Source organism: Aphelocoma coerulescens, chromosome 20 (genome assembly GCF_041296385.1).
Source record: "Aphelocoma coerulescens isolate FSJ_1873_10779 chromosome 20, UR_Acoe_1.0, whole genome shotgun sequence".
NCBI classification, from domain to species: Eukaryota; Metazoa; Chordata; class Aves; order Passeriformes; family Corvidae; genus Aphelocoma; species Aphelocoma coerulescens.
This window is the reverse complement of record NC_091033.1, coordinates 8,043,189-8,070,305: the sequence shown is the minus strand read 5'-3', so window position 1 is coordinate 8,070,305 and position 27,117 is coordinate 8,043,189. Positions and strand designations below refer to the sequence as shown.

The window sequence follows — 27,117 nt, the reverse complement described above, 5'->3', positions numbered from 1 at the left end:
GCTTCCCAGGAGAGCACCCCTGTCCATCCCGTGAGGTCCCTGTCCAGCCCCTCAGAGCAGGCTGTGCTGACACACACAAACCAGTAAGGACTGATCAGCTGGGCACTGGCAGCAGAGGGATGTGCTGACCCATCAGCTGCTTGTCCCTTCCCAGAACAAGACAAGCCTTGTCCTTTCCCAGAAAGACAAAACAAGACTTGCCTCTTCCAGGAAAGAGGTGACAAGACCCTAAATCTGCTTATGATTTACTATTAGTAGTCCCACAGCTTTGCTCTGTCAGCAGCATGCTTGGCCACCATGCATCAGCCAAGCTGCAACCCATCACATCTTTGTGCCAAGGGAAAACACTGGGACACGGATTTGCAACCCCTGCCCAGAATCCAACCTTGATGGGCTGTAGAACGCTGGTCCCTGAGGCTGCTCTGCACCCAGGAGACATTTCTGTTCCCAAAATGTTCATTTTCCTTATCCATCCTCCTCCCATGCTGGCTGGTCACAGGGTTTCCTGAGTTTTGCCTCAAAACCTGTACGCGACCAGCATGACCATGATTCCATCTGCTCCAGCACACAGCCCTTGGCCTTTATTAAACTTCTTCCAAAACGTCATTACATGAAGCCACTACTGAAAATACAAAAAAAGAACATGTTTCCTACCTACTGTTGCCTTCTAGCAGGTGAGACAGAGGCAAAGGATGCCTGTGGCACATCCCTAAAGCCAGCAAAATCAGTGGCAAATACATGTCCTGGCCTCACTCCAACAGACTGGCACCAAGTCTGCTGTGACATTTCATCCAAGTGTTTTACCAGGTCATTTTTTTTTCAGAGCATTAGGGACAGCTTATACTTTTTCCATCTAATCCTAGATAAATATACATAAAGTTTGGAACTGACCGGGAATGTATCAAAACTTGGCCCAAGTAACCAGACAAAGTCCACAGCAGCCTGCCCTGGGTCAAAACGTTGGCAGCACAACTACCCACCCTCTGCCCACAGGAAGCCTCCAGCACTCCGAGGCTCTGCCAGCCCTTCCTCATCACCATGACAACCTGGGATCTCACAGACTGACCTGTCAGTTAGTCAGGAGTGAGTCCCTCACCTTGCACAGGTGCATAAGCCACCATTCCTTGGTTATACAGTAGGGCATGCGCACCAGTGCACTGAAGTACTGAACTGCAAAGACAGATGCCTAACAGTCAAATATTTTTGGAGGCGTTTGTTCCAGCTCTTAAAAAAACAACAAAAACCTGATTTGCAAAGGCAAGGAAGGACAGCCAGTACCTTGTCACATTTGTCTTTGAAAACCTCACCTTAGTTCCTGCAACACCACACAAAGGTGGTTTTCATGGGGAGGAACCACACCAGCTCCCTCCTGCTCCCACAACACAGCCCAACCTCTGCAAGGCTTTGTGAAAGCAGTGCTAAATATAATCTTCCCTTTAAGGGAGGATTTGTAAATCAGTATAAAACATAATCCGCTTTGCAGATACTCTCCAAGGCATATGAAACAATCACTGTTTGCCCTCAGAGGCTGTCACAGACTGGTTAATTGAAGAACCCCTAAGTCCCCCCAAAACCTCCAGAATTAACTCCCAGGGCAATGTGAAGACCCCCAAGCTCAGAGGCTTCAATCACACTGACCCTGCTCGAACAGCAACTCCTGCTGCTCATGCAGGGAGGCACCTTCCTTTCATTCCAGGTTTGGCTTTTGTTTTTTTCCCAGAGTAACAACTGACACATCCTACAGAAATCCCACATTTCCACTCTGCATGAAAAACTGACACAAGGATCTCCCCAAGTCACTGCCTGGGCTTCAGAGGGGTAAAAAACCCAAACAAAACCCTCAGGGTGCTGGAGCATTGAGGAAAGAAGCAAGGACACTACTGTTCAATGACACCCTCTTTATTCAAAAATAGATATCTATGAGACATTTCAGAATATACTGCTGTCAAATGGCAGCCTATATGTCTAAATTAATTCCTAAGTCAATTAATATACAGATTTAAGCTTTTGTTAAAAAAGACACACTGTGGGGAAATCTGTTTAACCTTCAGAAAATCTCACCCAGTTCACCAGATGCCCTTTGCCCAAAAAGTAAAACAACTAAAATTAAAAACCACAAGACTTCATTTAAATTAAGCAAAATAAAACACACACATGTATTCGGAAAAAAAATCGAAACATTTCAATTAAAAAATAATAAAAAAAAAAAAGACAGACAACTTTCTCACACATCTGCCCAAAACACAAACGTGAGATGCCAACACATTTGTCTACATCAGTTTTTGACAGGTTTTGTCCTATAATGGATACACATTCAATCACTGCTCAAAGTAACTTGGTTTAAACAGCCTCGGGGTAACTCTGTGAGCTGAATCACGATGGAAAAGAGTCTTTTGGTTTGGGTTCTTGAAGTTTGGTGGGGGTTTTTTTTTTGTTTGTTTTTCATTTTTGGCAAAAGCAGAGAGAATGTACAGTGCTTAATCTAAAGTCTGGACCATAAAAGGCTGCACAGTCAAAGTGACTCAGGGAACGGACAGTTCTGCCACTGGAAAAATTCCTGTAAACTTAAGAGAAAAAAACATTTGTTGGCTGGGCAGTGAGGGTGCAAGGAGCATTAAAAAAGGACAAAAGGAAGTGTCAGTAGGAAAAGGATGTGAGCTTCTGAACAACTGAATGATCAAAAGATGCTGTATTGTTGTTTGCTGTAACTGAATGCTGACCGGGCTACTGAACAGCCTGCAAAATAAATTAATGTGGAGCAGAACGAGCTTTGCATTCCTGCATTTTCTTCTCCTGGCTCTGACACCAGCTCACGACCACAGGGAGGCACAGAGAGAGCATCTCAGCTAACTGCAGCCTCTGTGTTACAAAACCTGTGTTACCAGATCAAGTGTCTCCAGAAACAGAACCTGTTCTATAGTGAGAAGTGCTAAATTTAAACAGAACTGTATCCAGATTGGAATGGTTCAGTGACCAGAGTCCAGCTTGTCACACCTAACACACAAACTGAAATGTAACTACACCCCTGGCAGCTAAAACACTAGCCAGCAACATAATGGAATTAAGAGCTTTTTAAATTTACCTTTTTTGTTTTTTACACTTTTCCTGATTATAAAAATCAACTCACAATCTGTGACACAAAATTAAGTACATCCTTCTAATATCTACATGCATGGACAGGGTACATGTGCATACAGGATATATGCATATATATGGGTCTATTTTCTATATAAATAAATATTTATACCACATTTAACTTCTGCGCATCAGACAACTTCACTAAAGCTATGGAGAGAGTTTACATCATTGTATTTTCAATGTAACCATCCTGAGAGCAGACCTAACAGTGCCTGTCACAGGGACACCAGCAGCTGCCATACACCTTTCCAGCCTCTCAGGTCATTAAATCAAAGCTTCCATCACCATCTAGTTTCATATAATGAAGAGGAAAAATGTGGTATAAATCTAAGGTAGCTAGAACAAAATTTACTTCCACTCCCACTTAGGTAACATCCAGTTCTGCTTTGCTCAGCACAGTGTAACTTATGAGTCTACCTCTAATTCACAAAGAAAAGCTGCTTATTTTTATTGCCTGTGACTTCAATTTACATCCATGCCAAATGGGAACTACCTTCACATCAGGCCACAGCAGTATGAGGAACTGCAGGTTTAGGAGAACCTTTCCCTGTGCCATTGCTGAGCAGATGTCTTCCCCTGACGCTGCCGTGGCACAGGACTCGCATGCACACACATCTCTACGAGGCCCACGAGCTACTCCACTGCTCCCAGAGATGGGGCCCAGAAACCCAACTAAAACAGATGAGTCTTATTCAGAAATAATACAATATTTGTACAGAGGGAAGATGCTGCATGGTCAATCTTCCTCTGGAAGCTTCCCAGGTATGTGTGCACATGATTCGTGATCTTTGTGGGGGTAACAAGTGCTAAGAGCAAACAGCAACTAAAGAGTATGGGAAAAGATGAGAGAAGTTTGCCTAAATGGACCACCCCCACTCCCTTTAGAGCTCACAAAACTCACTCCTCTTCCTCCCCTCACGTGAGCCAATGTACACAGAGAGGGTGAGTACAAGCAGCCAAGAGGTTCAAAGCAGGGTCTGCAAGTTCCTTCCTACTGCAGATCTTGAAAGACTGGACTTCCAGCCAACACCAGAGTCTTCTTACTTCTGCTGGTAATAATGAAAACTGGGGCACAGGGTTTGTTCTAGTCTGTTGAAAACAGGTCCCCAGCAGATGGCAGAGGTGCCAGACCTCCTGTGACATTGGGCAGCAGTGACAGGTCTGGAAGGCTCTGGATGTGGGATTTCAGCTCCTTGCGCACTTGGGTTACCCGAGCAAGCTTCTGTTTATATTCCTGAGGGAAAGAGACAAGAGAACACAGATTAAGCACAGGTTAATTAACAGTGCTGTTAGTTAAGCCAGGAGTATCTTCCAGGTGAGGACTCACAGAAGGTGGCCAGGCCCTGGTGCTCTGAGCAACTGCTGGCACAACTGCAGACCCTGCCATCTGCCCCAAATTCACAGCCTGCCCACAGGCTCTGGCATCCCTAAACTAATAACCCTGCCCTGCCTTTACTAATTTTACATGTAAAATGTCCCCAAACCAGCCCACACTGGGGCCTGATAGAGCATTTGAGAGAAGTGTCACTGCAGAGTTGCTTTATCCTTGTGTTCTTCCCCAAATACTGACTCCCAGCTGCTGCCAGAGTGTTCCTCTGGCACCCCTCCACTGCCAGAAGCCACAGGCTGAGGCACACGACAGGTATTACTATGCTGCCGAAATGCTCATTGCTTTCAAACTTGATCAATTTTGAATACTTAATTAATCCAATTTTCCCCTTCCAGTCATTAAATCAAACCCAAGTTTTGGTTGCCAAACAGGGCCTCCTTTGTGAGCTCACATTACAATCCCAGCAGCTGTGCCGTGAGACTGGCATGGCAGGGACACCATGGAAACACGTGTAGGATCACTGAATGTAAACCAGGGAAAGACACATCCACACTGGATACAGACACTAAAATCTTCAGGATTTTATTACAGATGGAAAAAAAGAGCAAGTTAAAAATCTCTGAAGAGGAAACTTGCAAGTGGTTTTTCCACTAATGAGGTCTGGATTGAGTAGCAAAAGTGCAGTAAGAAATCCCTAACCATGTGCAGAAATTCCCCCAGGTCTCAAGAGACACCAGTGACTTGTGTTATAATGAGGAGAGAGAGGAGGAGCTTGGACCCTGAAAATGGAAGAAAGAACTGTACCTTGGTCAATTCTGTTGAGAGGCCACTTAAGAGGAGCCCAACACACATCCAAGTTATCCAATACAGAAGATAATTAAAGACTGTTTCTGTAATTTTCAAAGTTTTGTGATTCTATACATTCACGTAACAGTCACAGAAGACAGCAACAGAAGGAATAAAACTCCAGTAGGACATAATTTCTTTTGGAATGTGCCAGTCTTTACTCAACTACACGTGGCCTACTTTTCATGGCACCTTCAGAATGCAGGAAACAATAAGCTTAAGGAAAAAACCATACACAGAACAGACTGCCACACAGCCAGCTAGAATATCAATTTACTTTTCATTTCTTAATTACTTGGCAAAGAGAACAGAAGTTTATATCTCTGAAGATCAAATGAAACTAGGCACATGTTTAATCAAAACATCTTTCTGAAGAGTTTACAACTTTAATCCAGACTTTCTAACCTTCTCAGTGATGGAAATTCTCTTCACCTTCTCCAAACATCAAAGCACAGCAGTTCCTGTGGGGTTACAAGCAAGGAGTTTACACTCTCTGTGTTTCATTATTTTGAATTAGAACAGTGAGAGCAGCTGTCAATCGCAACAACTCCCGATACCCCTGCAACAGCTATGTAAGTGTATCCCGTGAATTTCCTGCCAGCACCAAGGAGGAATGTCTTTTAACAGCCTATTTCAAACTTAAATCCTTTATGAGGCCCAGTGAGTTAATATAACCAAATACTTCTGTTAACATACACAGGATACACAGTGAAATATACAAGTCCAAACAAAGCCCTCCCAGCTCCATGAACTGCAGGGTGCTGTTCTCATGCCTAGAGAACAGTAACAGAAAAAAAAAAAACACCACCTCAAGGTGCACACATTAATTTTGTGAGGAGTTGTCTTGTTTTAATAAAAGACAGAATCAGGACCAAAATAGGAATGCACCCACATCTCTAGTCACACTCCTTGGGGAATTCTTAAAGAGGGAAACAAGACAAGAAAGTCACGAGATGAAGAGAGAACGAAAACAAACACCTCAGATTCTTTAGCATTAATAGAGAACAGCAGCAGATGAAGAGGGATGCCATGGAGGCACAGCATTCTGACACCTGGGATTCTTCTCCAAAAGAACATGGGAGACAACCCTGGGGAAAGGGAGGGACAGAGTCCAGAGTGCTCAGCTCAGGCCTGGCACATCCCCAGTGCTGGAGGCAGGAGACAGCACCAGACCAGCTCCTGCACACACAGCAGAGACAGCAGGAACATCTATTGTGCTGCTGTACTCCAAATGCTGGCAGAGAGAAGGTGGAAGAGGCTGGACTTGAAGAACCACAGAAGACAATCTTAAAAAAATATTTAAAAATCCATAATTCAGGCCATTATCAGGGAGTGATGGATATCGAGCCAGGAAAGAACAGGCAGTGCTTCCTCCTCAAGAATGCCAAACTGTCAAGAGTGAGTATCAGCAGGTGTTTCTTTTTTCTGTAGTAATTCCCACTAAAGACAGGAACAAAAAAAAAAAAAAAAAAAAAAAAAAAAAGGCAAGGCAGCTAGCAAATCCTCCAGATCTGATAAATGGGCAGTGAAGATGAAAAGAAGTTGAAAATTCCAGGCATAAGCCAAGAAAATACCTCAAATATGGCTTGAATTGCCAAGATCCACACAAAACAATTACGGGTTTATGGATCCAATTATGGATCCACATAAAACAATTATGTAAAAACAGGTACAACCTCCATGGAAAGACTAATGTCCTGCCATTTTCAGGGCAAAACTGACAGGGCTACCAGGATCCACCACTTCTCATGGACAGTCAGGACTGGAATGCGATGACTTTTGAGCTGAAGATGATTTGCGTGACCATTACACTTACATTAGATGCAAACAACATTCCTTCCCCAAAAGAGCTACTTAAGGGAGGGAGACTCTTGCCAATGCCTTGCCTGACAGTCCAGTTCTCATAAAACACACTGACAAATGAAGTACCACCAAGATGTGTCCAAACCACACTGCTGTTGGCAAAGATACAGACTTAGGAACAATTCCTCTGCATATTAACAGCACCAACCTGCTTCCAGATTCACAATTAACAGCTTCAAGTGTTTAGGAAAATACTTCTCTTAGCATGTCCTTATTTTCAGGGATACTCTACATTGACAGCTACACAGAACACTGAGTTATCAGGAATATCCTCCCAATTTGAAGAGAGATTTTTGTATGCCTATGACGACAAAAAATAAAAATCAAGTCACCTTGAGAACCATATTCCTTCCAATTCTAAGTAATTCCACCTTACTAATAAGTAAATGCAAGCATTACCTAGTCAACACCAAAGGCCTAAATCCTACCTGTAAAAAAACAAACTGAAAAAATAAGAGAGAGAAAAAATTCTCGCAAGGAAAAGGCAGCAACAGCCCCCAAACCATTAAAAACTGGCTCAGAAAAACATCGCTAAATTCAGGAATGGAAACTAAGGGAGTAACACAGAAACCAAGATTTCCTAGAATAGATGAATACTTGCTGGACAGATTGGATACACACCACAGCATGATAGAAAACTGTCTGTTCCATGCTTAACCCTCTCCATCCCTCTGGGCCTGACATGCTGCGCTGACTCCTGGCAGAGCTGTCAAGGAGTGGAGAGACCATGAGCCAGAGCTGGGACAGGCAATGCTGGCTGCTCCCCTCAAGAAAACACAGCAGCAGAGACATGGAACCCCCTTCCAGCTTGAGGGCTTCGCTTTTTCCACAAGTTCTGGACATATTCTGCAACATGGGACTCTGGAAGCAGGTTTTATGGGAAACCATGTTCTTCATGTAGCCCATGACGTGCTTGGAAACTGCACCTTGCAGATTTTTCCACAAGGTCCTTCCATTCCATAAAACTGAAGAACAAAAAGTGCAGTTAAAAGAAGCTGCTGCTTTCTGAGGCCTTCGTTTGTACTCTGTGTTGAGCTAATTGCCTCACTGCTCAGTAGGCTTATATTAAGATTAATAGTATTTGGATGCTATTTGCTTTTTTAGACAAAATAACGAGATCTCTGCTGTAAGCAGGAGTTTCAGGGTGATACACAAAAAACTGGCACTGTGCCACATGGATGCTCTTGCTAATCAACATTCCCTTTCAGTGCGTGGCGTTCTACATCCTCAGTGGCCAAGAGAATTAGATACTCAGTCCTTGAAACAAATGCAAAATCAGAATTAACCACCACTGAATGAATCTGACAGAGTGTTTCATTCCAAAGCAGCCTTGCTTGAACATTACAGAACTGACTGTAATCAACATGACAGGAAATTCATCCTGAGCACTGCTGCGTGGCCTGGTTCACCTTGTCACGTTCCACAGCACAGATTTCAGCTATTTTGGCTCAGAGTGCGCACTGGACACGTCCTCTCCTGCTCAGGGTCGAGCAGGAACATGCTGTAAGTCATCACAGCAATTGCATCTACTGAAAAAACATCTAGCTAAGCATTAATGAGAATTTGGAAAGTGAATAGGAAGAGCAGCTGGTCAGGCGCAGTTTTGATATGTCGCAGCTTGAGCCAGCTTGTAGGAAAGCAGAAGACCACAAGTCAGGGGGAAAATGCATCAGAGGCTCAGCAGAAATTTGCAGAGTACATTGTGAAGTGAAAGGTCTGACAGCCATGCGATTATATGTTCAGGTAAAACCTCTATTTAAAAACATTAGACACACCACAGTACTGCAGCAGGCTGATTAGGTATTCCTTAGTTCTGCTCCTTGCCACTTAACCTATGTAAAGTACTACTAAAACATAGTCACTAGAAAAAGAACAGAAAGAAAAACTTCTGCCATCCCACAAGTTCACTGCATCAGGACCACCTCAAGAGCAAAGTGAAATCAAATGCCAGGGTGAAGCCAGGTTTCCTCATTCTGTGGCAGCACTAAACCAGCAAATCTGAGGTTTTATCAGAAAGATGCAGTCCAGGAATCAGAGCTTGAATGATGCATTTCCTTACAGAGTCTTCAGCTCATTTTCAGACCTTAAATTTGTTCAGTCTTGCTCTTTTAAATTTGACAAGGCTTCTTTCTTCTGCAGCATCGTTCATCACACTTCAGCAGAGATGGTGTTTCTGCTCTTGGCAGAATTACACACTCTCAAACTGTAACTCATTTCCTTGCTCTCCTCTTTGCTTAGGACAACAGCAGTAGAGACCTCCACAAAGAAAAGGCAGCAGTAGAGACCTCCACAAAGCATTTCTCCAGCAGCTGGGAATGCCTCAACCTCTGCAAAGTTCAAAAGCTCTCAGAAAAAGCCCTGGCTGCTGCCACTGTATGATGGACACAAATCCTCACTTCATTTGCCAAATACCCTTCCAGAAATAAACATTGAGGGGCGTGCATTTGATGTTCACGACAAAAATCAACATCTAGGGCACAAGCCAACAGCTACATATTCACCTCTCCAAACATCTTAATGCTTTTATAGCTAAGCAAGAGCGTGGTCATACACTCGTTCACTTCAATAAAATGCATAAAAACATTGTATGTTAACACTGTCAGATTCCTATTTGCTTTTATTGTTTAGTATTATTCTGCTATAATTATACCACTACCATGGTTATAAATGCCTACAAGGACCTAGAAAGCGAAGGAACTTTGCATCACACAAAGAAACACAGCTGTTGCCTCCAGCCATACATGGCCCGACAGACCCACATTCCCTGCGGTTGTCAGCTCATCACATCCCTGCACAGCAGCCTGTGCTCTTGTCCCACATCCAGAGGCACCAATGGCTCACATCTGGCAGCCACCAGCTTGGTCCTACAGACCCAGGTCTGGCACTGTGTCCAGGTGCTCCAGCTCAGGATCTCCCTGCCTGGGTCGCAGACCTGACCCCACTCTGGTTCCCACAGCTGTTCCTGCTACTTCATGCATGTAAAATACTGACAATTTTGTTTCCTGGCAGGAACCCTAAAACTTCATCTCCTGTTTCACTGTCTAAACCACTGAAATGAATATACCACACAACCCAAGAATTCCTGTCTGAGGGAAGCAGCAGCCACAACACCGTGCCAACAGTGACACGCTACAGAGACCCAGGCAGTGGAAGCAGCACAGCAATAAATTGCCTATTAACCCACTGAACTAAATTGTATTTCAAGAAAATGTGTAGTGCTGGGCAGTCCAGAAAATCTCAAGCGAGAATGCACTTCATCCCTCAGAGATGCATTATCAAAGAGGGTTTGCAAATTTGTGTGGGCACGGCATTAACACCTTATTAAAGGTGCCTTGAAGCCATGAATATTAAAACCCACAAACATCTAAAAACCCCCAGAGCTCTCAGCAGGACTCTAAGTGACAATTTTTCAGCTGCAGCCAAGAGTCAGAATATTTCCCCTAAACTGGATCTTAAATACAGTATGTTCTTTAGATTTATAGCTGCAGACATGTAAACACACACTTACTTGAGTGCATACACCCCTCCATACACACTGCCCTACATACATGTCCTGCCTATGCTGCAGCATGTTCCTCATGCCACCTTTCACCAACACAGCTACAGAAGGTACGTGGAAGAACTGCCTTCACCAGCTGCAAATCAAACCAAAAATTCTGAATGCACAATCTTTTCTCTAATTTTTCTGCCTCTTCTCCCCATCAGATTAAAGTAACTCTCCCTCCACTCACTCCAGGTTTTCTATGGTCAGTAGTTACTTCAGGTACCCATGAAGCTTCTACACAATTTGCCATTTCCTTGCACTACCTTTCCTTGGTTCTTCCGGTCTCATCTATTTATCTGACTTCATTTTACAGCTGCCTGGTACACCAGCACAGGATGTTCTCCCCACTACATTTCAGTTTTACACTAACTAATTCCCTGGATTTTTTCTCCTTGCCTGCCATGCATTCCAGAAGAGTGCTCTGACTTCAAAAAACAATTCTCCTTGAAGTTCTGCAGGCTCAGGTGCTGGAGGACAAAAAACCTCCCCAGCTGATTGTGCTCTGTTAATCATAATGGGGCAGCAATGGCCAAAAATAACACAAATCAGGAAACTTCCATTGGAAGTTCAATACTAATGTGAGATACAAGGACACCTCCTCTCATTCTTATAGAAACAACAGTTCCTGGTTCTACGCCCACCTGAAAGTGGATTTTATTTCCTGTCATCTGCTATTGTGAATGTCCAGGCCACCTCTGATCTATCCCAGCCATGGAAGATCAAACAGCAGCTGCAGTATCAAGCTCACAATTGCTGAGCAAGATGAAGCACCATTTCAAAAGAAATTCAGTGTTCAGATGTTGAATGACAGTATCCCCCATACCTTTCAGGAAGTTAAGCTGAGGAATACTTACCTTCGAAAAGATATGCCTTGTTCTAGGCTATTTAGTATCAGTTTGGGGCCAGCTGATTTTACTGACTGATAGAATTAAAGAAAATTTAAGTGCTCTTAGACTACAATGAAAACACCGCAATACCACTCCCAGGATAATGGAATCCTAATTATTACACTTTGATTTTTTTTCCATTGCTACCCTAAAACCAGAGTCTGACCATACGTTATGATCTTCAGGCTCTGTGCCAGCTTTCTCCCTTCAAATCACCAGTGCTTCTTTGCCCCTCACTGTTTCAATCCTCACTCATGCCAGCTGTATGCATGCTGATGTGTAATTCCTTTCCAAAGCCACCCTCCTCAGCAGCGTCCCTCAGTTAAACAGCCTTACTGCAACTGATGACAAGAGCTTTGTCACAGGGGGTTGACATGCAGAGCATTAGCCCACAAGACACAAACACACTGAGTTTATGTATGTTTTGACAATTTGCTGTTTCAGGAGGGACAGCATTAACAGGATTAGTAAACAACTGCAGCTCTTTAGACCACAAAAGCTTCTTTTTTAAAAGACACACATTAGCTACTTTCATTGCTATCACAGTGAAAGACTTTGCGAGCAAATAAAATACTAAAAACATCCAGAGTAATTTCCAAATTAGGTATTTCCATCTCTTAAAACGCAGCCCTGACTTTTATTGCTGTCAGAAGCCCCTCTCCCCAACCAACAGCTTTGGCCAGATGAGGTTGGTGAAGCAAACAATCCATCTTCTATCCAAACACACCCTCTCACCTAAGTCAGGAAACTTACAGTACAAGAGGAAAAACTCATAATACCAAAGATTCCGGAAAAGATACCTCAAGAGAGCAAAGCCTACAATGAGTAGATATGTAAAATTAGATTGTTTTAACTCATTTTCTCATTTCAGACCTTGCCTGATTGCTACAAGTTTCAGATCCTTCTAGTAAAATGCTTATTAGCACTACAAAGAAAAATCCAGGCTTATCAATACTGTGAGAACATCAAAGACTCACACAAAGCTGATAAGCAGATCGGCCCACCTTATCTGTAACCAGCATCTTCCACTGTTTATTAACCCTCTACAAGGGCAGAACAATGGAACGCTGTAATCAGGCAACATCCCTCACTGAGGTTTGAGAGCTGACACGAATATCAATTGTGCCTCATGTTCACTGTTGGAGTGGCATTTCCTGCAACTGTTTAGACTGCTACAGCACTGAGGCCACCTTGTCTGGCAGAATGACAAAGACGCCAACCTAAATAGGTATTTAATAAGATCCTAATATTTAAATAAGATCATTCTTTATTTTCTAATGTAATGGAGAACTGTGTTTATACCTAACAGTGAGCACACAGCCTGCCCCATTGCCATCAGCAGGATTACTACCATTAACAAAGCAGCTCAGCCAGCAAAACACTTAATTTTCAGGATTACATTTCTGCCTCTGCCAGAGTTAAAATTTTGAAGTAACATTCCTTATCACAAGGATATTTTCCAAACAAAAAACCTCCATGATTGTCACAACATTTCAGCTAATGCATTAAAAATTTTAATTTCATGTTGTCACTATGGATTTCTCAGTTTCACAGTCTCAAACTGACTCAAAAATTATGAATTGTTCTGGGCCTTTTAAAATATTATTGTGCAGCATTTTGCTCCCTATTTACTGCCTTTCTAAAAAGCAAACAGCAGTATGTCTGTCATTTATGTATTTTTTGACATACACATAGGTGTCCTTCTTTAAGCAAAACCTGACCCAAGACTTCCACAGAAAATAAATCAGTTGCCAAACAAGATTTGGTTTCATGGCATCATCTGTGTCCATGTCTGAAAATGTTTTTTCTGACTCACTCATAAGACTGATGCTATGTTTGAAGAAATTCAGTCACAAGACACTGAGAAACTCCAACATAAACACAGTGCAAAGAAAACACTCAAAATTAATTTATCTGAGAACAATGTTGCCGAACTGTTGGAGTACGAGGTTTGCCGTAAGAGTAAACAGAGACTGCAATTGCTGCAGCACAATCTCCTTCCAGGAGATTTTGTCCTCCACATCCCCTCCCACCCCACCTCACAGCAGCTGCTCATCACCAGCACCTCGGTGCAGAGAAACCCTTAATGTGCCACCAAGGGCCAGTTTAGCAGATGGCAGAGTAACATACAACCACAGCCATTAATTAAACTCCTCGCTAGTGCCACAACGTGCTGCCAAAAGAACTTCCATGGAGAAGGCACATTTCAGATAAACAGCTGGGAACAGCTGGCTGCAAAGCCTCGAGCAGGGGAGCTCAGCTCAGCCCCAGGTTGCTTCAGGGTCCTGCCCTCCCTGTTAGAAGGAGCTGCACAGGAAACACAAGTTACTGTCTTTCACTACCAGTCCCATTTACACTCCATCACAGAAACTGTGGCTAAGTGGCTGTTAAAGGATGGAGAGCAGAAGATCTGGTTTAAACTGCTTCCCCTAATCAAGCAGGGGCTCAGGAGGCAGAGGAAGGACGCCTAACCATCAGGAAAAGAAACAAAAAACCAAGCAATATAGAAAAACCCAGCTAATTATGGCAAAAGGAAGGTTGATTATTTGAAAAGGGGGATGTCATACCAAAATAGGCTACGTGTTAGGTTAAGACTATTTTTTTTTGAGAAGTATAGAGCTCTGGGCCTTCCAGGTGCATGGAAACATCTAGACTGAACATCAGAATAGATTTGCACTCTACAGATATGACACCGCTTTCTTACCCGTTTTACTCCAAGTGTAAAGATAAGCAGCACCTAGATAACCTAGAACCAAACGGAAAGGTAACACCTGGAATCATGTAAAGACAACACCTAGAGTCATCTCCCTCAGGAGAAACCCACAGATTAGGAGTCCAGGGGTAGCATTTGGTGAGCCAACTGCTTTGCCAGCCCCGGTAACAGGCACTCACCTCCAGCTTCTTCTCCTTCTCCGTGAGCACATCCTTCTGGTTCTGGGTGTACTCGATGAGCATCCGCGCCAGCTGGCGCCGGTCCTCCAGCTCGGCCGCCAGCCGCCCGTTGTACTCGGCCAGCAGCAGACACGCCTCGTCCACCGTCTTCGACAGGCGCTCCGCAGCCTCTTTGTCTGCGTGCAAAAGGTTGGGTGATTTAGAGGACAAAGTTTAAAACTTCCAGTTGATGACAGAAGGGCTGCAATTCATGAGCCGCAGGCACAATAACATCTTGTTCGTAAATACACTTCTGGCTTGACAGGAAAATAAGGGCTGTTATCACAGGGATATAGAGGAAATAGGACATACACCCTTTGTGGGCTGTATTTTAGACACTGACATAACTGACTGCATTTAATCCTCGAAGAGATGTCAGTGAAAGGGGGGATATAAATCTATGAATAGTAAGCCTCTATGAACAGGCTGGAAGTATCCTCAGGTAAACAAATCAATTTGGGTTCTACATTTAATCACAGTGTGCACTTGTTAATTCCTCTTATATATGAGTAATTTCAAATGCATTGACACAAACCTAGGAATTGCACATAGTCCAGCTGGACACTGTAAGATTATAAAGAACCGAATAAGTGATAGTTCATAATGAGTTCTAAATTAAAACTACCTCCAGGATCAGGAGTCAAATCAGTTCAACTTCTAAATGCTTCTATTCTAAAATTACTTTTCAAATGCAATTGCAAAAGTTAATTTAAACAAAGACTGACAGATTAATGGGGGTAGCAATTTGCTTTTCCTACAGCAATCAAGGAGTATGTGTGTACTCAGCAATCTGGTAGAACTCAAAAATATAGCAATCAAGGACTATGTGTGTACTCAGCACAGTCTGATAAAACTTCAAGACATCTTAACAGTTGAGGTGTTCAAAAGCAAACACATCCACTTGAGAACTCTGACCCAATTTCCCTTATATTCTTGCAAAATGATGCTGATGCTCTCAAAGTACAAAAGCCTCAGTCCAAGCCAAAAAAATGGAAGCAGCTATATAAGTTTAATCTTCAATATTACTTCACAGGATTGCTGTCTGTTAAGTACCCCGGAACTACAAAGCAAGGACACAAAAGCAGGAATTCACTCCACCATACATTGGGATTATTAAAAAAAAAAACCCCACACTTTGATTTCTAAGTTATTCTTTGGACCCACATTCACTCATCTTCCAGTCTCATACCTGTAATTTTCTCCAGTAATGAAACATCTTGAACTTCCTGAGGCAGGGAAGCAATTTTTTGCCGCACTGTCGCATCTCCTGACGCTGCGTTTTCCAAGTCTTGTAGGGCTTTGATCAAATCCTCAGTCTACAAGAAGTAAGCCAACAGTAAAACCAGGTAACCTTAACCACATCCATTTCCCAGGGATGTGGCCACTGCAGAGGAGCTCACCCACCTCTGGAAAGGCACCATTTGGGGCATACTTTCTTCAAGTAATTTTTAAACCTAACACAGGGAGCATTCACTGAGTTACACTATCCCAGTGTTTAGTTCCTCCTGCATAATTACAGCAGGGTCATCCTTTGCAAGACTCTGCAGTGGGAAACTTCTCAGTCCAATTAAGAGAAGTGACCACTTGAGACACAGCTGAGAAGGACATGACCACACTAGTCTGAGAGAACTACCAGCCCTGTGCGCTGCCTCCAGCTGGGACTGAATCTTCCACCCAAGGATCCCTGACCGTCTCTTTGCCTCCCTGGAGTGTACAGGCACCTTTTTGTTCTGTTCCAAAGCTGCATTCTGACAGAGCAAAAATACCCAACATCAAATTTCCATCAGTCCAAACAAAACATGATTTCCATTGTGACAAGGTTTGGAATTCTGCAATTTGTTACTGACCATAAACTCCAATGATGCTCTTCCTATAAGGCAAACTTTATAATGTCCTGATTTTGCAAAACCATGGCTGTCGTCACCCAGCTCCCTGCAAGCACAAAGCTTTCTGCAACTGGTGTCCCCTCAGCCCATCTCTCAGCTGGCTTTAAAGCGCTGAGGAAAGACATGTCAGTTGGAATTAATTCACTCAAAAGGCATCCAAACTTTAAAAGGACATGGATGAGGATGGCTATAGGAGGACCATCCCTGACATGTTATATTTCCTCCTTGCTCAAAAAAATTTAAACAGAGAAACTCCCTGAACAGAAAGAAAAAAGTGTTGCTTTTTTGTTTAAAAAAACAAAACAGTACAGGAGGTTTTTATAACAGAACATGAAGCCCATAAACACAATCACTGATTTTTAAACCACAGTTCAATAGTTTGAAAACTAATGAAAACACAAACTTTAAATAAATATTTTCTTAATCTGAAAAACAAAGGTCCATTTATATTTACTACTTCCTTGCAAACTGCAAATTATTTCCAACAGTAACAGTGTTTATAATCAAGAGAAACCATAAGCTGCAAGGCATCTGGGGGTAAAAAAACCAAGATTTTCACTTATTTCCTTGACAACTGTTATTTATTTTTATTTTTTAATGTTTACAGTTTACCAGATGGATGGTGTAATTTTTTATCCTCTTCAAATAGACTCTGGGTTAACATATGTTCATTTTGTAGCCTCAAATGGCCACAGTGATTTTCTATTTCACTCCAACTATTTCCACACCAGTAACATGGAGCCTCTAAAGTCTTCAGTACTGGTTTTCCTACCAGCTCCATATAAACATAACAGATGTTGTGCTTTTTAATAACTTATGGCAAGAGATGGCCTACAAAAGAAAACTGTGTATTAACCGTGTCACAGCTTTAGGTTCTAGAGGTTACACACTGATCTTAAGAAGAATTTAAAATAGGCCTGGTCTTCTAGCAGTCCTTTGAGACTTCTGACTGCACTACTCAGACCTTGGATTAGACTACCTTGGAATACCTCTGGAATTGCTCAGAAGTGACACACTATTGCAGCATGAAAAACGAATCTGTCGCATTTCACATGGACTTCTCAACCCCAAACTGCATCTGGCCACTAAACCCATTTCACTTGTTGTCAGCTCCACCTTGTGGCTGTGACACAGGGGAGGTGGCCGTGACACAGAGGAGGTGGCCACGTGGCTTCCAGAGCTCCTCCCACGCTCAACCCATCCAACATACCAGCAGTGGCCCAGCACTGGGGTCTTGGGGTGAGTAGCTCCCAGGGTAATCATCATCTTCCTCCTCTTGTATTTGCTGGAAAGTTCGCTTTAGAGACTTCTTCTCCTCTGCAACTGGAGATAGAAACAACTCATTTGGATGCCAGATCTGCCCACCTTAACTATCTCTACTTCAAAGAATTACACCAGATGGATACTCTGATGATTAAGCCCTCTAGGGGACAACCACAGCTGGACTTTAATGTTGGCATCATATTCCAAACACTCAAATGCAAAACAGTAACAAAAGGTTGATTTTGCCCCCACATGGATCTCTGTACATGCCAGCCTGAGGATACAAGAGCAGTGTGCACTTCATACCTGTTTGTGTCTCCTACAATGAAAGTAGGAAAGGCAAATAAATGTGCTATTTGTCAATAAATGACAGATTTCAACCCTGCTCAGATGCTCTGGCTAGCACTGAGCATACAGGTGAGGATTTCTACCAGTAGAAATTAAGCACTGATGTGAAGGTACACAAGGACAGAAGAATTTCAGGTTATCTTTCTGCATCAACTATCTGCTCACTGTGGTCTCACAACCAACAAAGTAATTGCTGCTTATTCAACCTTCCTCTCTTTCAACAAAATAAGGGCTCAGGACAGCTCTGTGAAACTACAACTCCAAGATGTGACAGGAACAACAGCAATGGGCAGAGCATGAAATGATCTCCAAGGAGGTAACCTGCAACACTTCAGAAACAGAGATGTCATAAACCAAGACAGCATTGGTTAAATAAACCTCAGCATGGCAAACATTAGCTTGAAAGGGAAGAGACAGTTTATTTAAATGAGTCAGAAGTCTTAATGAAGCCTTTGATCCAGCCACAGAACCTTCAAAAAAAGGTAGATCATTTTTCAGACTTGCCACCAAAGATAATAAGACCAGGGTAATTTGTAAGAAATCTTTGGACAGTCTTAAGAACATCTATTCAATGGAATCAAGTCTTGCCAAGATAATCATGGAGTTCAAGAACAGACTCTGTATATACTTTGATTCACAGGAAAATCCAAGATCACTCAATTTAAAACAAAACCAGACTGTCCCATTCAATTTAAAACAAAACCAGATTTTCAAACAGAAAGGTCTGTCTTTAAATGCAGAGTTTTGCCTGCCTTGTCAGGTGGGACATATGAAAAACTTCATTCTAATGGAGAGAAATCAGAGGAGCTGTTACATTCTGCTTGTTGCAGGAAGAGCTGAACGACCTTCCCAAGGCAGACACAAGCACGTCTGTCAGAGTCACTCAATGGAAGGCAAAGCAGCACAGAAAATTACCCTAAACCAAAGGAATTGTTGATGTTTGCTAGAACAAAGCTACCTAGGCTAGGAAAAGGACAGTTTAATTATTGTATGTATTCAACTGACATATGAGTGCTTGACAATCTCACTGACAAGTCAGTGAGGCACCAGATCAACAAGGAAAAGAGCTGCTGTCCGCTGAGGTCTGCAAAAAACATGAGTTGGGCTGAACAGGAGATGAGCAGATGATACAGTGGCCAAGGAGAGCATTTAAAATTACCCAGCCCAACACAACGGGCCATCAGTATTTATCACTTGTATGTACTTATCATAAAGTAATTAACCAACAGAGGATAAACACGAGCCAACCAACAGAAGACTGCATGACCACAGCGATCACACAAGTGAAAATTAAAATGAGAGCTGGGATTCAAATTGCTGAAGAGTTATTCCTGCTGTGTTGCCAACTGGTCTACCACAAGACACAGCATTACACTTGCTCACCACTCTGACACAGAGGATTCAGAATTCATTGAATATTCCATCTGAACAAGGCCAAGTGATTCTGACTGGAACCACTCTGAAGTATGTAGTGCTGAGGACCTGCAAACCTAAGCACCAGTCACTGGAGAATCCTAGAAACACCCTCAATTTCATCAAAATAGAAAAAACCCCTATGCTTCTTTGCAAACCCAAGAGCATATGGAGCAAAAGGATGCCTGAAAGAGAACAGAAGCACAGCACAGATTATAACACACCTTGCTTGGGTAACTTACAAAATATGCTAGCCAGGAGTAATTTAACCATCACAGTCTACACTAGCAGAAAAGTGTGTCAAATCCAGCCAGAGAAGGGGGAAACAAGCACCGAGAGCATCCAGAACTGATTACAATGTAATGTATAACCAAAAGAATCAAGATATCCTTGTAGAATACAGACAGCTTCTTCCAGAAAAATCAAGACCCCACCTCAACATGGACATAAAGAAGACAGAGAAACCCCAATGAAGTCAGCTCTCCTGCTTTGCTGTGCTCTTCACAGCTCAGAAACAGAACTACTCCCAAAAAGCCTCCAAAGGGCAAAGCACTCCCCATTTCTCAAAAACGACAGACAACTGCTCCCCTAACAGCCTTGCAGTGACACTCCAGGCTGTTGTTACCTTGCTGTTGCAGAGTCCACAGAGACCTGCAAAAGTATTTCTGCAGCAACTTTTATGCTTCAAACCATCTCCAGTGTCTTGAGGAAGGTTACAGTGCCAAAGGCCTTGCTGACAACTATGAGCTTTTCCTGTCAGCTGGCCACCTTGAGGGATCTTCTCATCTCAGGTGCTCACTTTTTTGTTCTCAGCTCTTGATACCTGTTTTCAGAGGTAAACAGGCTTCTAATGATCCAGCACCCCCTCCAAACCCTTTTGTCTTTGGGGGTAGATTACTTGTGGTTGCTGAAGTTCTCATTACAATATTACAATAAATGACAATCTCGTTTATTGGCAGCCTCTCCCAGGGTGAGCGTAACTGGAGCTGAGCTGCTCCAAAACTATACCTAGTCCTGCATCCAGGTGGTTTTATTTCAGTACCCTCAGAAGCCTCCCTGCCTGCTCTCCTCTCTGTTCTTCTCCATATTATAATACAGGTCTGACTTTCTGTGCCAGAATTTGCAACATAAACACAATGAGAGCAGTTGGGAAGCAGCTCAGTTCTGTGTTGAGAGTGACACACTCCTACATCACAGCACACTCAAGGACCTTCTTCAACTGCCTATTACAAAGGCAACAAAAAGAAAACACATCAGCTATATCGGTTGTATTGCCTGAAGGGTTTCACATCAAACCTTTAAGACCTAGTTTTTCCAGTCTTTGAGAGAAATGGGTGGTTTTTCTCTTCCCTATTGCTTGTGAAAAGAAATATTCTACTAAAAATGAGATGAATAAGAAATCAAATGCAAGCTTAACGAATATATTTAGAGATAAAACAATATATCAATATTCAAAAGCTCATTTCCATACATATGCATATCTCCTTAAGGAACTCAGAAGACTAAAATCTGGTAATCAGCTGCACCACTGAGCAGTCAAACCAGGGAATACAAAGCTTAGTAAGGGCTAGTTCTCTTACCCCTCTGTCTCTCTGAGGGGAAATCAGCTCTGCTCCACAACAGGAACTCAGCATGTGCAGACAACTGAATTGCTGGGCATTACCCAAGGCCTTGCTACTCACAAAACAAGAAACAAACTGTACCATTGAAACACTCACTGATGAGCTTTAAAGACATATTTCCTCACTGATACAGGACTCTGCTGCATTTTAGCAAGTCTCACAACTCTAAGTGGTGCTCTCAAGACAAGCAGAGCCATCCTGCTCAGAGAGAAGCACCCACCAGCCCAGGAATTTAAGACACTGCAGTAGGAAAAATAACAGAGAACTACCTGCACTGACCTGTTGCCATACTTGGGCTGAAGAAAAGAATAGTTGTTTTCACAGCAGCAGGTGTTATCAACAGCACCAGGTGCTCTTAAGGAACACCAACATTTTAACAGCACAGCTTGCACCAATCTACAGACACTGACATTGCCTATTTCTCACCTGTGTCTACCTTGGGTGCCCACAAACCCAGAAAGCCAGAATGGGTTTGAAGGAGCACTGGACTATGGTTTTCCACATTTACAACAACTGTTCTATCTGTAAAACAGGACACCTTAATCTCCATCTTGATTATGTTCACCTGTTTGAAATTGGAATACAGTAACCCACCAGAAACTCCAACACCAATTTATCTCAGAAATACATAAAACCCCCAGGTGAAACTAGCCCTTACCATTAAGAAACTAATTTGCACACACAGCCAGTCAAAACAAGGAAAAAAACTCACAGGATAACTCTGCTGAATTTTTCAATTTTTTTTACCTTACAAAATCTCAATTTCTGTTTGACCATGAATTGACAAGGCAGCAACATTCACACTCATGAAAAGGCCTGAACTTTCCTTCAAATAAAATATACTACATTATATCTCTAATTACCCAGACAAGAACTAAGTTTCTTGCCAAGTGAAGCTGTGCACACAGCAGTTCTTGAAGGGTTTGTACTCCTTCACTCTGCTTCCCACAGACAAAGGTCTGTTACTCCTAGGAAGCCTCATTTTGTACAAACGTTTTTAAGTTGAGAAGACAACAGTAGCAGAAGTGGTTGATACCATCAGCCAAAAGGAAAGGACACTAAGCAACAGCTGATTGCCAACTGGCCAGGAAATAACACGTGGTATCAACTATCAATGCCTTTAGATTCAAAGTTAAAAACTTGTGAAACACTTAACCAACCCAGGTATAGTAAATTAACAGTTTCAAATTCTCAGTTAATCAGGTCATGATTATCAGGAGTGTAAATTCTGGCCTTTGATGACACACAGGTGCCTCATTCATTGCACCCAGACAAGAGGAACACCAACACCAGCCAGTTCATGAAGAGACTGTTCACCTTCACCCCTCAAAGCACAGACTCCCTCTCCCCTCCATACAGATGGGACAACCCCTTTGGTCAGGGCAGTTAGTTCACAACATTTGGGGGAAAAAATTGCAAAAGTCACCTTCCAAAAGTTATACCTCAATCAGGGGCAGGTGGAAGGGTTCTGGTGTGAGCTGCTAAAGCACCCATCCAGCAGTTCTGCCCAAAGCACTGTGTGAAAAAACACAAAGCTACAGCCAGAGACGTCTTCACATACAGGTCTCACTTATGCTGACATCTTCATATTAATTCTACACTAAATACCAACTCAATCAGACCTTGTTTTCACCACCTAAGAATGGCATAAGAGCCCTTTACTAATGACCAAACCAACTCTCTCACACCATTGCACCTCTGTGGGGAATAGAAAAAAGTATGACCAGAGCAGCAATGTCATTCCAGCTCATTCAAAGACACCAACACTTCATAGAATCATAGAATGGCTTAGTGGAAGGGACCTTGAAGGCCATCTCATTCCAACTCCCCTGCTGTGGGCAGGGACACCTGCTACAAGACCAGCTTGCTCAGGGCCCCATACAACCTGGACTTGAACACCTCCGGGAATGGAGAATCCACTCCCTTCAGCTGCAAGGTGGACAAATATTCCCTTAACCAGAACACTCTTGATTTTTAATGACCCTCACCTTCCACAGTTTAGGCATCCCACTGCTCCCCTCTTTTCATTGGAGCACTAAAACACCTGCAGGTGCCATAGAAGAGGCAAGATCTGCCAAAGCAGTAAATCAAAGCACAGTAAACACAAGCTTATGCTCAATTTCTCATGTCTCATGCAGTAATAGGGTTATACCTGTGATGTCCTAGTGATATTAAATGATGCAAAGTCAAGAGTTTTCCTCAAATGACATCAGCTGGTCTAAGAAAAAAAAAGAGACCAGACAAGCTTCTGGGCATATATTCCAGGCTTCAATTATTCAAAACTCTTTGCTGCATCGTAATAAAATACAGTAACTATGGAAAACAAAACAATTAATATGAGGATGAAAGCACTAACAGTGGTGAATAAGACATTCTAATAACCCAGCTGAGCAGTCTCAGACATGCAGAGTAGGACACTTGACTAGAGATGGACACAACAGTTGCCTGCATGACTGACTTGCCATCACCCCAAAAGGCAGCCCTGGAGCATTCTGTCTGCATGAGCAGCACCAGACATCATGTCCAGTTAAGCTCACTGCCAGCCACAAGGCACAAGACAGCACACCTGCAAACCAGAACCATGAGTTTAACGAAAATCAGACTTCTCAACACAGTCCTGAAGAATCTCCATAACCAGCTCTGGCAACAACTCAACTAAACAAGCCCAGAGCTGAACTCCTCGCAGTATTTCCAGTGAAACATGCACCAATTTAAAAACAAAACACACATGACCAGCAATATGCATTTACCTTTTGTTTGGGGGCTGTTGGAGTCTTCCATAGACAGTTTGAGCTGCTGTATGAACTCGCTGCCATACACACTCCTCTCCTGCCAGATGTTCAGCAATCGTTCCAAGGGCTTCTTGCAGCCCTCGTCTGCTTCTCTGTTCAAAGATACAGGAAAGCATTATAGTTCAGCTGATCAACACTCCTTATGTTTTCAGAGAGCATCTTCCAAACTGGCAGCTGCACCCATTACAATATGTGAACATTTGGAGAGAATCTTGCTCATATTGTCTGAGACAAAACACACTTGTAGCAAATTTTCCCCTTTATTTGACCTAAAGATTGCCTGGAAGTGCCTCACATTCACACCTCAGAGTAAGGGCAGGAAAAGCGTGAAATAAGAAACTTGTTATCATTCAGAATTTCCAATAAGAGTTTATAAAACGCCCTGAAGCTGACAAGTTTACAACTCAGAGTATTAACTTTAAACAGTTGTTTCAGTCAATAACATCCCAATTAAAAGCAGGTTGATTGGATCATTAGGCACTTAAATGCACTCAGAGTGTGCACTGACAGTCAGACAGCCCTCCAGAACAGACAACAAACACCCAGAGCATTAATGTTGTTTAGCTGAGATAACAGGAATTATTATGCCATTTAGAGACAGCCTTAACTAAACAACAGCACATTTTTGATAAGGCAGTGGCTACATCACTTCTTCCCTTTTATGTATGAAATTCCTCCTTTCTCCAGCAAGGATATTACTGATAGAACAAGCAACACACAAAGAAACTGCTCAAACCAGGAAGGTGGTGAGAATCCAGTGACCCAAAACATCAGCTCTTTTAAATTCTCTTGACAATGGGGCAGAGCCATTCATTATGTGCCTTTAATAAACATACCCAACTGTTCAATTCCTGTGCCCATAAACAGATCTGCCAGATCTTTAGGTGACAATTGAAATAAAGTCCACAGGAGCTGCACATAGCGAACAAACACGTGAAGCTGTGAAGGGCTGGTTCTCACACGAAGTTGTCCATTTACACTGAACAGTCCCTAAGCAAAAAGCAGTCAGGATCCAATCCCTACTACAGAGAGGGTACAAACACCCTCTAGACTTAAAAAACCAACAAAATCCAATTGAATTAAGCTTTGAATAACAGGAATGAAAATCCCTAGAGAGGAAAGCTGAAGAAATACAGTAACATACCTGGCAACGTGAGAAAATGCATCCACAAGAACAGATTCAAATTCCCTGGTAAATTCAGGACCTTTCCTCTTACTGTTCTGGATGACATCGTTTGCTAAATATAGGAAAGTAAGTTTCCTACTCGATTTTGCTGAGAAAGGGAAAAAAAAAAAGAAAAGAAGAAAGGGGGGAAAAAAAAAGCAGTGTTTGCATTTATTTTTCACTTCTTTCACCTGGAACATTAACAGGGCTTTCAAAATTGTTTATAGCTTTGCAGTCTAAAGACAAAGGTCAAAGCATTTCCATGTTACCAAAGCAAATCAGGGGCTTTCCAGTCAAGTAGTTCTCAATGTCGTCACTTCTGCTCTTTTTTAATTAATTCATAAAACAAACATGAGTTTAATGCTTTTTGTGCACAGTGACACCTCAACACTAAAAAACCAATAAATTTTAAACACTATTGAAACAAGCTGTTCTAACCCACCAGCAAATTACTAAAACAATTAGGGGGTGTTTTTTATTAATTAACTTCAGGAAAAATACTTGAATAAAACCACGTAACTCAGAACCGAGTGAAACTGTAGGAGAAAGCTATTGCAGAGACTCAAAAATTTTCCAAACAATGCTCCTAACATCAAATTTCTTCCATATACCTTAACTTTTCCTATTTTGACACCACCAGTTTCTGTTTCAATATGGCCAGAATCGGGGGGTTTCTCTGTTCCCCAGCGCAAAACAACCACGAACACACAGAAGGCAGAAAACAAAGGGGCTCATTTCCACAACAGGGCAAACTCAGATCTTCCAAAAACTCATAAATAAACTGTAAATGGCAAAAACTAACAAACACATAGGAGATATCCCAGCTGCTCCAAGGGACTCACAGTGCTGGTGCCCGTAGTGGGAATGGTGACACTGGCTGCTTTCAGAGCTGCACCTGGGGACAGAGCATCCACACAGAATCCTGGAATTGTTTGGGCTGGAAGGGACCTTAAAGATCACCTCGTTCGTACCCCCTGCCATCGGCAGGAACACCTTCGACTAGACACTGATAGTCTCCCTTGACTTCAGGATGAAGCCATCTGGGAAATTACCTTTAGTTAATCTGCAAGACAAACCAAGCACAAACTGTTCCTGGATAAGAGCATCGAAGAGTTTTATACACTTGTACAACTACTTTTTCTTTGCTTATCTCCTCTCACTAATTCTATAATGGGTGAGTTGTATGAATCCAAACCCAAAATTTAAAAACGGAGCCAAACAACCAGAGCACTTTCAAGTTCCCCTGAGCACACCCAGGGGAACGTAATTCGTACATCTCTTGTTTTACACCCAAACTGCCCGCCCAGAGCTGAGCATCCTCCCCCTCTCCAGCCACACTTGGCTGTGCGTCCCTTCTCTGCCTTCCCAAAAACGCCGCCTGTATCACCGGAATACACCTCTCACACGTGGTATTCCCCCCAAAGTTCAATAAACAACAACAGCAGGGAAACAGCGCTCAGGCTCCCATAAACTCCCGGGGCACCAACTTCTCCCGCTGCTCCACAAGGAGGAACCGGCAGCTCACCGGCAGCTCCGGGGGTGGCCCCGGTACCCTCGGGACAGCGGCTGCCGGAGCAGCCCCCGCCGGACAAACCCCCCGCGCACCTTTGCGGAGCTCCCGGTGCCACACGGCGACGATGGGCCCCGCGTGCTTGCGGTGGTGGATGAGCCACAGCGAGAGCGTCTGCACGCTCTGCTGGGAGTTGCTCAGCTCCGACAGCTTCTTCTCCAGCGCCGACTCCGAGAAGGAGGACATGGGGCCGGGGCTGCTCCGCCCGCGGAGGGGGCGCGGCGCGGCCTCACCGACAACAACCCGCCGGGGCCGCCGCCACAAGATGGCCGCCCGCGCCCTGACCCCGCCGCGGGGCGAGGGGCGGCATCGTACGGAGCGCCGGAGGGAGCCGGGGCTCACGGCGGGAGGGAACAGCGCATGCGCAACCATCACCAGCGCCTGCGCACTGCTAGCACTCGCGATTTTTCTCACAGCGCCCGCTCGCGCCCGCGGGAGCTTTGTGGCGCTGACAGCCCCGTTACCTCAGTGTTACGCCTCCGACGCTTGCGCATTGAGGGCACCCGAGACTTTTCTCAC

The 27,117-nt window shown here is 43.3% G+C and overlaps 1 protein-coding gene across 3 annotated transcripts; it reads right to left on the bottom strand.

Moving 5' to 3' along the window:
- Nucleotides 1-1,883: 1,883 nt before the first annotated feature.
- RPRD1B (regulation of nuclear pre-mRNA domain containing 1B) lies at nt 1,884-26,955 on the bottom strand. Of its 3 annotated transcripts, none has more exons than XM_069033950.1 (8): nt 26,634-26,955; nt 25,008-25,137; nt 23,822-23,955; nt 17,636-17,748; nt 15,729-15,855; nt 14,501-14,676; nt 5,720-5,775; nt 4,286-4,372 (listed from the first exon to the last, which is right to left on the bottom strand). In XM_069033950.1, exons 1-7 carry the CDS (start codon nt 26,782-26,784, stop codon nt 5,743-5,745), a joined length of 864 nt encoding a protein of 287 aa, XP_068890051.1. In that variant the 5' UTR covers nt 26,785-26,955; the 3' UTR covers nt 4,286-4,372; nt 5,720-5,742. The 3 variants fall into 3 exon arrangements, with proteins under 3 accessions (XP_068890050.1, XP_068890051.1, XP_068890052.1); XM_069033951.1 differs by lacking the exon at nt 4,286-4,372 and adding an exon at nt 14,313-14,354 and having other exon boundaries at nt 5,735-5,775; nt 26,634-26,954; XM_069033949.1 differs by lacking the exon at nt 5,720-5,775 and having other exon boundaries at nt 1,884-4,372; nt 26,634-26,948.
- Nucleotides 26,956-27,117: the final 162 nt, after the last annotated feature.

Bases quoted from the DNA above. Each gene is read 5' to 3' on its own strand.
- RPRD1B (XM_069033949.1), bottom strand. From the start codon at position 26,784: ATGTCCTCCTTCTCGGAGTCGGCGCTGGAGAAGAAGCTGTCGGAGCTG. The intron at 23,956-25,007 runs GTATGTTACTGT...ATCTTTGAACAG, and splicing joins GCATTTTCTCACGTTGCCAG to AGAAGCAGACGAGGGCTGCA. The intron at 4,373-14,500 runs GTGAGTGCCTGT...TCTTTCCCTCAG, and splicing joins AGAAGGAGAAGAAGCTGGAG to GAATATAAACAGAAGCTTGC.